Raw genomic sequence first — 10,247 nt, forward strand, 5'->3', positions numbered from 1 at the left:
GGGTTTCTGCTGGGTCTTAAAAAGTCTAAAATGTAATAATTGGAATTTTAGGCCTTAAAAGTCTTAAATTTGATTTAGCTAGGTCTTAAATATGAATTTGGATTAGGAAGCGACTTCGGGATAACTTGCTCTCCGCTGAATGCGCGTTCCCGCCGCAGGATTGCAGCGCACGCTCCTCTTTCTGTGCTCTGCGCGCACCTCCGCGCTGCGGATAGACAGTCTTTATACATAGTGTCTAGCAATTGAAAACGCGCGGAGCAAACAGCAATCAATCTAAGTGAGACGGAAATTCTACTGTGTCGAAGTCTTTTGTAACTTAATGGGGAAGTGCAGGTTCAACAAAGCTTTGTTGAATAAAAGCAGGTTTAGTGCATGGTTAAAACCAGTGGAGGGGAATGTTTTTGAAGGCCACTGCACCTTTAGCAAGAAAACAGTAAAATTGGGAACATTGTGGGTAAAGGCTTTAGAATCGCATGCAATAGTCAGAGAAACACAAGAGAAGTGAAAAGCCAACAACAAACTCCTGCCATCTCATCGCCGTTCGAGAGGCTGAGGGCAAGGTTGGCAGCAAGATGGCCGAGGTCATCTCCAAGTTAAATACTAGGGGCTGCAAGGAGAAGTTGGCTGAGCTTGAGACAATTGAAAAAGAGACTGTGGCCTAGGCAGCAGGGCTGAGAAGATAGAGGTTTATGTAGTGTTGGGTTGGGATATTAAATTTTCTTCTCTGGCCATTTTTTTTGGAATAGACTTTTTTCTCTATGCTGAAAGAATCGTTTATTGAACTCATACTTGGTAACTGTTTGACAAACAAAAGCATCCTTATTGACTAGAAGTTCCAGTTATTTCTGATTATATTTGTTACCAATTTGGGAGTTCCAACTGCTGTAAGTCCAGGGATTCAGTCTTTGCCTCAGTGCAGGGCCAGCTAGCTGTCGCCTGTATTCCTTCTCAACCAGGTCTACAGACACACGCACACACACAGCTCTTTGTACTGTTATGTTCAGTCATTGTTATGTTGAACGGGAATACATTTACTTTGCAAGTAATTCTGGGACTTATTTCTTCTTCAATAGTAATTTTCCTTCATACTTTTTTGCCATTATGGCCGTGAAATATGTCTTAAATTCTATTCAAATTGGTCTTAAAAAGGTCTTAAAAGGTCTTAAATTTAACTTGTTAAAACCTGTAGGAACCCTGTGAAAACTGGTCGAACTGATTTCAGCCTGGAGGCCAGGCTGAAATCAGTTCGACCAGTTTTCACAGGGTTCAAACACTGCTCCAAACACTGTCTGGATTTGCAAATGCTTTTACAGTCAGCACATTTTATGGTCTTGCCAGGCTGACAAGCTGTAAAACAAATGCCACTGCAGCAGCATTGGATAAAGGCACAACACAAGGGTCATTTTAAAGGGCCCATATTGTGTAAAATACATTTTCTGGGCTTCTACTAACCGTAATTACTTGAAGGGGCTCAATAGGTACCCTCAAAGTATGAAAACAGTCACTCCGTAGACTCTTTTACTCAGTTGATTCAAAGAAATATGTTATTGAAACTATTCGTTTCGTACTTCTTCTCCGTATGATGTCATCATGGAATCGCACACTTCTATCAGTTCCACCCAGCCGATACCAGTCCAGCCTCCAAACCTACCAAGCCAGCTCCCGACCACCAGCAACACCCCTCCTCCCCTCCACAACGCGACAACAAGCAACCTGTTGCTGAGCCAGCATCTTGTTAGCTCTCATCTCATTTTCGTCCGCTTATCCGGGGTCGGGTCGCGGGGGGAGCAGCTCAAGCAGGGGGCCCCAGACTTCCCTTTCCCGGGCCACATTGACCAACTCTGACGGGGCGATCCCGAGGCGTTCCCAGGCCAGTGTTGAGATATAATCTCTCCACCTAGTCCTGGGTCTTCCCCGAGGTCTCCTCCCCACTGGACGTGCCTGAAACACCTCCCAAGGAAGGCGCCCAGTGGGCATCCTTACCAGATGCCCGAACCACCTCAGCTGACTCCTTTCTAAGTAAAGGAGCAGCGGCTCTAATCCGAGTTCCTCACGGATGGCTGAGCTTCTCACCCTATCCCTAAGGGAGATGCCAGCCACCCTTCTGAGAAAACTCATCTCGGCCGCTTGTACCCGCGATCTCGTCCTTTCGGTCATCACCCAGCCCTCATGACCATAGGTGAGGATAGGAACGAAGATCGACCGGTAGATCAAGAGCTTTGCCTTGCGGCTCAGCTCTCTTTTCGTTACAACGGTGCGGTAAAGCGAACGCAATACCGCCCCCGCTGCTCCGATTCTCCGGCCAATCTCACGCTCCATAGTACCCTCACTCGCGAACAAGACCCCGAGGTACTTGAACTCCTTCACTTGGGCTAAGGACTCATTTCCTACCCGGAGTAAGCAATCCATCGGTTTCCTGCTAAGAGTCATGGCCTCAGATTTAGCGGTGCTGATCCTCATCCCAGCCGCTTCACACTCGGCCGCCAGCTGATCCAGTGAGTGCTGAAGGTCACAGGCCGATGATCCAATGAGGACCACGTCATCTGCAAAAAGCAGTGAGGAGATCCTCAGACCACTGAACTGCAACCCCTCCCCACCACGACTACGCCTTGATATCCTGTCCATGTATATCACAAACAGGATTGGTGACAAGGCGCAGCCCTGGCGGAGACCAGCTCCCACTGAGAACGAAACTGACTGGCTGCCGAGGACGCGAACACAGCTCTCGCTTTGGGAGTACAGGGATTGGATGGCCCTGAGGATAGACCCCCTTACCCCATACTCCCGCAGCACCTCCCACAGTTTCTCCCGGGGGACCCGGTCATACGCCTTCTCCAGATCCACAAAACACATGTAGACCGGATGGGCATACTCCCAGGCCCCGTCCAGGATCCTTGCGAGAGTGAAGAGCTGGTCCGTAGTTCCACGTCCGGGGCGAAAACCGCATTGTTCCTCTTCAATCTGAGGTTCGACGATCGGCCGAACCCTCCTTTCCAGCACCTTGGAGTAGACTTTACCAGGGAGGCTGAGAAGTGTGATACCCCTGTAATTGGCACACACTCTCTGGTCCCCCTTTTTGAACAGGGGAACCACCACCCCGGTTTGCCACTCCTTTGGCACTGTACCCGACTCCCACGCGATGTTGAATAGGCGTGTCAACCATGACAGCCCCTCAACACCCAGAGCCTTTAGCATTTCTGGCTGGATCTCATCAATCCCTGGGGCTTTGTTCACCCGCACTACTCGTTTGGGCTTACCAGGTCTATCCGGAAATTTCCCCCATTCCCTGATCCAACTCACAACCAGATGGTGGTCGGTTGACAGTTCCGCCCCTCTCTTTACCCGAGTGTCCAAAACATGCGGCCTCAGATCAGATGACACGATCACAAAATCGATCATTGATCTTCGGCCTAGGGTACTCTGGTACCAGGTACACTTATGAGCACCCTTATGTTCGAACATGGTGTTTGTTATGGATAATCCATGACTAGCACAGAAGTCCAATAACAAACGACCGCTCGGGTTCAGATCAGGGAGGCCGTTCCTCCCCACCACGCCTCTCCAGGTATCTCCATCGTTGCCCACGTGGGCGTTGAAGTCACCCAGCAGAACTACGGAGTCCCCTACTGGAGCCCCATACAGGACTCCATTTCAGGGTCTCCAAGAAGGCCGAGTACTCTGAGGTGCTGTTTGGTGCATACGCACAAACAACAGTCAGAGTTTTCCCCCCTACAACCCTTAGGCGCAGGGAGGCGACCCTCTCGTCTACCGGGGTAAACTCCAACACCGCGGCGCTCAGCCGGAGATTTATGGCGCTTGCCATCGAGCCCTCCGTCTGGGCCTAGCTCCAGACGGGGGCCCCGGGCTTCCTCCGGGCCGGGTCACATCTCCTCTTCCGTCGATATTCATTGAGGATTTTTTGAACCAAAAAAAATCTTGAAATCTTGTTAGCTACCAGAGGTTAATCAAAAATATCAACACTGAAGAAACACTGCAGCGTGGAGAGATCCAAGGAAGAGAATGTGTCCGTGCACATTCCTCTTAATTACGTTACTGTTGGAGACCAGCTGTTACGCTTTATTTTTTCTGACGTCTCGTGTCAGTGTTTCCTCGGCTCATTTCAGCACAGTCTCTCAACATACAGCAACTCCTCATGTGCAACAGAGCTCTGGATCTGCAAAGGGGACAGTTGAGGTGGCTTGGGCTATGGGAATATAATCAAGATTCCTTCCATAGGAGGTTTAAAAGATACATCAAACTGGGACTTCATATATCCCATCTAGCTTGGGAATGACTTGGGATCCCCCAGGAGGAGCTAGAAAGCATGGCAGGACAGAGGAATGACTGGAATTGTGCCTCTAGGACCCAATTTCTGACAAGCAGAGGAAAATGGATGGATGGATTTGGAACGACGCTTAATACGCTTGTGCTCTGCGCTTGAAACCCTGTGCGTTGATAATAAGTCCATAATGTATATTAATGAAAAACCCATGCTGACCTGTGTTCCAAGGATTGTTGCAGGTAGCCCAGGGGAGAGTGGCCCTGAAACAGTAGATGAGGTATAGGAGGGCCCAGGCCAGGACAATGATGTAGAGTCTGGAATAAAGCTGGATCACCATGATAGCATAACCAGTTCCTGGAGGAAGAGAACATGTAAAATACCGTATCAGAATCCTATTGTGATATACAGCTCAGAAATATGACAGCTACCTAACCATGATTATACTGTTAGAACTTCTCATGAATATACAGACATTGGGCCTCGTTCACCAGATATTCCTTATTAGCAGAGAAGATCTGTCTGTGATGCATTTCTTTTCATTTATAATTATAAGTGATAAAGAGCCACATTCCAGGATAATGTTATAAATCCTGAATTAGAGTGGTAATTTAAATCATATTATCCAACTGTGGAATTGAAGAAAATGTTTTACTTATTATTTTGCACAATCATGTCTGTATTTAAGTGTGCGTATGTGTGCTTTAGAGTGTGCATAGATTATATTCTTAACCAAGGACAATTCCCTCTAAAAGAACTATTTGTGAATGTCAGAATCTTTGTAAAAAACTGATTGAGTGTATGAGTGAGGCCCAATGGTGATAGACAAGTTTGAGTTTATATGTGTCTCACTTTTTAAATTCAAGGAGTCAGAAAGTCAGCTCCAATTAAAGGGGACATATTATCAAAATTCCACTTTTGTAGTGCTTCTACACATTTATTTGAGTATCTGGCATGTCTACCGTCCCAAAAATCTCTGTAAAAAACAACTTCCGCGATTTTTTTGTGTGGTTCCTCTATTTCAGAAACGATACGCTGTAGTTCGTCGAATGGGATTACGACCGAAATAAACGTCATAGTCACACCATGCCCATGTAGGGAGTCTCGCTACATGGCCTTTGACGAGCGTGCTAACGCTAACTGAGCGCCACCCAGTATAAAAAGGGTGCTGTTTTAAATGATCCTTGTGTTATTTTGACCAAAATATGTTACAGACATTTCATTAAGACCCCAGGGACCCATATCAACTGTGGTAAAATGGGCATAATATTTAACGCAATGTTTTTTTTTTAAATAGACAAGTCAAATATTTGCTTTTAAAAACTTGTCAAATAAGTACTTGATGCCTTTGCCTTGTTTCCCTCTGATTATCATGACACTTTTTATTTGTTAATTACTAAATACAGATCTTTTATTAGTTTTTCTTTTCGAGGAGTGACAGCAATAAGCTTCCGTACTGATCCATGTTTATCACAGTGAGCAAAGCTGACACAGCACTGTACTTTTTTCACTCTGCATCTGCCAATGAACACATCCTGTCTCAGAACATGAAAAAAAAATGTTTTGTCTCTGTCTTGCAGTGATTTTAATTTTTTTGTTATATCAAAAAGAAGATGAAAATTCCCCTCTATTTCACATACATTTTGAAACTCAAAAAAAGTTGCCTTTTGTTTTTTAATACCTGTTTTGAAAGGAAAAATCAATGATCAAAAGCTGCATGGATTGTTAATGTTATCAGTACCACCAGTACCATTAGTAAAACCATCGGAATGTTGAAGAACAGGCAGATTGTGAGTGTGCTGAAAAGATAGTGTATTGCAGTCATGACAACATGAAGCTGTATCTCAACGGAAAACTTCGCACAACTTTGAAGATCTACTCAATGTTAGTATGGTCATTAGCTCAATTATAGTCTATAAACAATAAAACATTAAACATATGTTGTTGCCCACTGTGGAAATGGATGGACTGTTGGCCTCTGTAGGTCCCTAAACAAGTCGTAAATTTACAAGTATTTACAAGTAGTATATAGACAAAAATGCTTTTGACACTGGCAATATAATTAGAAACGATAATTACCCTTTGAAATTGGGCAGACTTTGTTCCAGCAGGTGATGGCACCCTCTTGTGTTAACTGACCGATCGTATTCTCCAGCAAGTAGAGTGGCACACCACACAGAACAGCAAAGAAGATATAAGGCAACAAAAAGACACCTGCACACACAATAATAGGCGACTTGACATCAGCTGAGTACATGGATGATTTACACTCACACATAATGGATTAAAATAATTATAATAAAATTATATTATAACCAAAATGAACCCATCCCTTCATCTAACCATGCTCCCCTTTGTCCATCTACTGCAGATTGATAAATCAGGTATTCTCCTAATTGTTATATTTCTTATCTAATCTACAATCAGTAAGATTTGTTGGAAGTTTTCAGAAACTGATGGTGGCACTGTGTGATAAATCAGAGAATAACAGATATGGCTGCTCTCTTAGCATATGTGTAGTATGCTATCCTGTGCACCTGCCGCACAACAAGGGAAAGTATGCCTGTTTGCTGACAATGGTAGGCTTGTTTACTGATGTTATGCCGAATTCTTCCTGCAGAGGAAAGTTAAACATTTATAGGTGTTTTGAAGGGCGAGGAAAAAATTATACACCGGGTTACCACAGTCAAGTTAACCCTTATCTGCCTCAACCGGTTGGGTTAAGAAGAGAGTTGACTCTCTCTTAGAGACTCTAGGGAACCTCAAGTTATCTTATGTTTAGAGAGCTAAGTGATTCATTATTCCATAGATATACATAAAAAACAAATTTTTGCAATGGTTGTCCAAGAGTGGTGTCAAAGATCTGTTATAAATGCAGGACATTTTACAGTTTACGAGGAAACTTTTACCATACTGAAACCATAATCACTGGTATTTTTATAATTGTAAATAGCTAACTCTATATTTTTAATAACTATTGAAAAAAAATGGGACAAAATTGTGTATTTATTAAACTAATTAAGAAAAAGGGTAAAATATAAAAAATTGCTGACTCTAAAATAAAAAAACCATTGCGTTATGTTCTATAAAAAAGGTTTCATATCGGCATAAATTGGACAGAATATCATTCCGGATAAAGATCAATATAGCTGTGATAACTGTCATCTATGCTCTCTAAGTCTTGTTTGAACTTGAGCTGAATTTTTTATTCAGTTTTTTAAGCAGAATAGGATGTATTTATTTTGTATGTTTTATATTAGATTATTTTAGAGACTAGAAAAGCTAATCGTCATTAAAGGGACTGCTGTAACCTGGTTTATAATCAATTTTACAGATAAATTCAAAATTATACAAATTAATGATGAGGCGTCTGTGCGCACCAAAGTTAACCATGATATCCCTCAGGGTTCGGTGCTCAATTTTATTTATAATTATAATTCCATGACATGATTCCATTAATGACACAACTAAACTTCAAGCATGTTTCAAGGACATAAAAACCTGGATGACCAAAAATGTTCCCTTATTTAAAGTCAGATGAAACAGAGGCTCTAATGCTTGGCCCTAAACACCTTAGAGATACATTATCTAATGATTTAGCTGCGCTAGACGACCTTGCCCTTGTTTCCAATGAAACGGTCAGGAACCTGGAAGTTGTCTTCGATCCAGATATGTCCTTTGATTAGCACTTAAAACAAATTTCTAGGACTGACTTCTTTCACTTCCTTAACATCTCAAAAAATTGTGTCAATGTCCTGTCTGAAATAGATACAGAAAAACAAGTTCAAGCCTTTGTTACATCCAGACTTGATTATTGTATTTCCTTATTATCAAGCTCCAGCGGTAAGTCGTTGAAAGACTCTGCAGCTTGTCCGAAATGCTGCTGCACGTGTCCTGACAAGAACCAGTAAAAGAGATGACATTTCTCTTGTATAAACATTGCTACACTGGATCATGATTTTGTTGGCAGCTGATGTTGGATCATGCTGCTAGATCCTGATGTGGATTATGACAATGGATTCTGGATTATAGTGGCATCTGATTGTGGTGGATCTTGATCGTGTTGGCAGCTGATGGACTGAAAGATTGCTTGAAATACAATATGCCTAATCACATATTCTACCATTACTGACAATAACCCCTCAATTCATTAGTCAATGCTTCTCCCTTCATTTCTATCAGACATTTTCTTATGTACAAATAGTTTAAACATAGACACACTTTCCATTATAACAGTTTTTTCTAATCAATGTTGTAAATAGTGTTATTTTGCTGATATTCCCATTTACACGAAGCACCTCTGTCTGTCCTTGGAGAGGGATCCCTCACATGTGGCTCTCTCTGAGAGTTCTACGTTTTTTATGCCCTGTTCATAGTTTTTTTTTTTTCTTTTCTGTAGTATTAGTAGTTTTTCCTTAATCTTTTTTGAGGATTATGGGAAGAGGATGTCCCTGAACCTTTTTAAGCCCTATGAGACAAATTGTAAATTGTGAAAATGTTCTATAGACGTATTTATCTCTTGTAGAGAACCAGAATCAGAACCAGAAAGTTCAAAAGTAACGCTTAACTGTAAATATTCAAAAATACTTGGAGGTCATTGAAAACCAGCATCCATCTCCTTAAGGTGATGAATGAAGAGTTTGCTCTGTAAAAACAGAGTTTAGTGTTTAGTGAAGCTGGTAAACCTGAGAAGCTTGGCTCCTTTTTTGTATGAAAACCGATTGAAATTCGAGCCCAACAGAAATTAACCAGCATGGACGGTTGCAGAGGACTGTTGCTTAGTTAAAGTTACATAGTGTTCCTTAAAGAAATCTGGGTCTGAACCTTCTTCTATGAAGATAATACTTGATAATTAGAACTAAAGACAAAGCACATTCCAAGACAGGCCCTAGCAGGTATCAGTGGTAGGCCTTGTCGTATGTCACTCAAAAGGCAGTCAGGCAATCTTCCTTAAAAATGTATGAGGCATACACACCTGCCTGTTCTGGCTTGAGCTCCAGAGAGAGACAGATAATCGACTTACGACAAACGACAAACTTTTCCTCAAATACCATCAGATTAATGATGAGTTATTTGTTATTATACACATCTTTTGCCATGTTTACCCTGCAATGAAGGAAAAAAGAGTTAGGTCCTCCAACTTACCTCCTCCATTCTTATAGCAAAGGTAGGGAAATCTCCACACATTGCCCAGACCTATCATATTGCCTGCAGCTGCCAGAATATATTCCCTTTTCTTGATCCATTGTTCCCTTTTATTTGCTTTGGTCTCCATGTCTTTGTACCCTCCTCAGTGCTCTGATCAGTACTGTCAGCATGCACCTCAGTCATCTGTCAAGACTATGCTGATTATAGAGGGAGGTGCTACAAGTGCTACAAGTACTGCAAATACTTGTTTGTTGTAATGTCAAGCATGCAGTAGGATCTACATACCTCACACTATGCACTCTGTGTTCCTTTGTTACATGTCATTCCCTCATCACTTCGATGACAATAGACAGTACTTCTTCCTGCACTGCAGTTTTGTCCTACCAATGCATCTAAGGCTAAACACAATTGGGTTTATCTTAAGCATGTAATTAGGAAACCTTAATGAATTGTTCAATGCTTCACACTGTGACGTTTGTGTTTATCTGTTTGTTGCACACACAAGAGACATGATGTACATACACTGAGATGAGTACAAAAGGGTACAAACTGTAGTGGGTCAGAGGACGTCAGCTGAGTCAGTTTTGTTATGTGTCTGCATGTCAGTGCGAAAAAGAGAATAAGTGAAGTGCAGAGTCAGAGGGCACTGAATGAAATAAATAATTTACTGTATATTGTCCTGCCCTGTGGAGGGCATGCTCAGCAGTCATTATTGTATAATACTTCCCCCTTGTGGTTATTCAGCAGCAGGAGCTTAGAGCAGGGCATTTCCACCAGAGTTAATCAAGTGTCCCTGCGAAATGCTTAGGAAGTTAAGGTT

At 42.4% G+C, this 10,247-nt stretch overlaps 1 protein-coding gene across 2 annotated transcripts in view; it reads right to left on the bottom strand.

Annotated features, from left to right (window-relative positions):
* LOC128458997 (sodium- and chloride-dependent GABA transporter 2) overlaps positions 1–9,732 on the bottom strand; it is a 51,590-nt gene extending 41,858 nt beyond the window's left edge. Inside the window, exons 1-3 of one of the 2 annotated variants that reach the window (XM_053444078.1) lie at positions 9,425–9,650; positions 6,359–6,493; positions 4,499–4,636 (exon numbers count right to left, since the gene is read on the bottom strand). In XM_053444078.1, the coding sequence (XP_053300053.1) occupies positions 4,499–4,636; positions 6,359–6,493; positions 9,425–9,554 (403 nt within the window). In that variant the 5' untranslated portion in view covers positions 9,555–9,650. Of the gene's footprint in view, positions 1–4,498; positions 4,637–6,358; positions 6,494–9,424 lie in introns of both variants that reach the window. The other variant, XM_053444081.1, reaches the window with a different exon arrangement.
* Positions 9,733–10,247: the final 515 nt, after the last annotated feature.

This window comes from Pleuronectes platessa, chromosome 16 (assembly GCF_947347685.1).
Source record: "Pleuronectes platessa chromosome 16, fPlePla1.1, whole genome shotgun sequence".
Lineage (NCBI taxonomy): Eukaryota > Metazoa > Chordata > Actinopteri > Pleuronectiformes > Pleuronectidae > Pleuronectes > Pleuronectes platessa.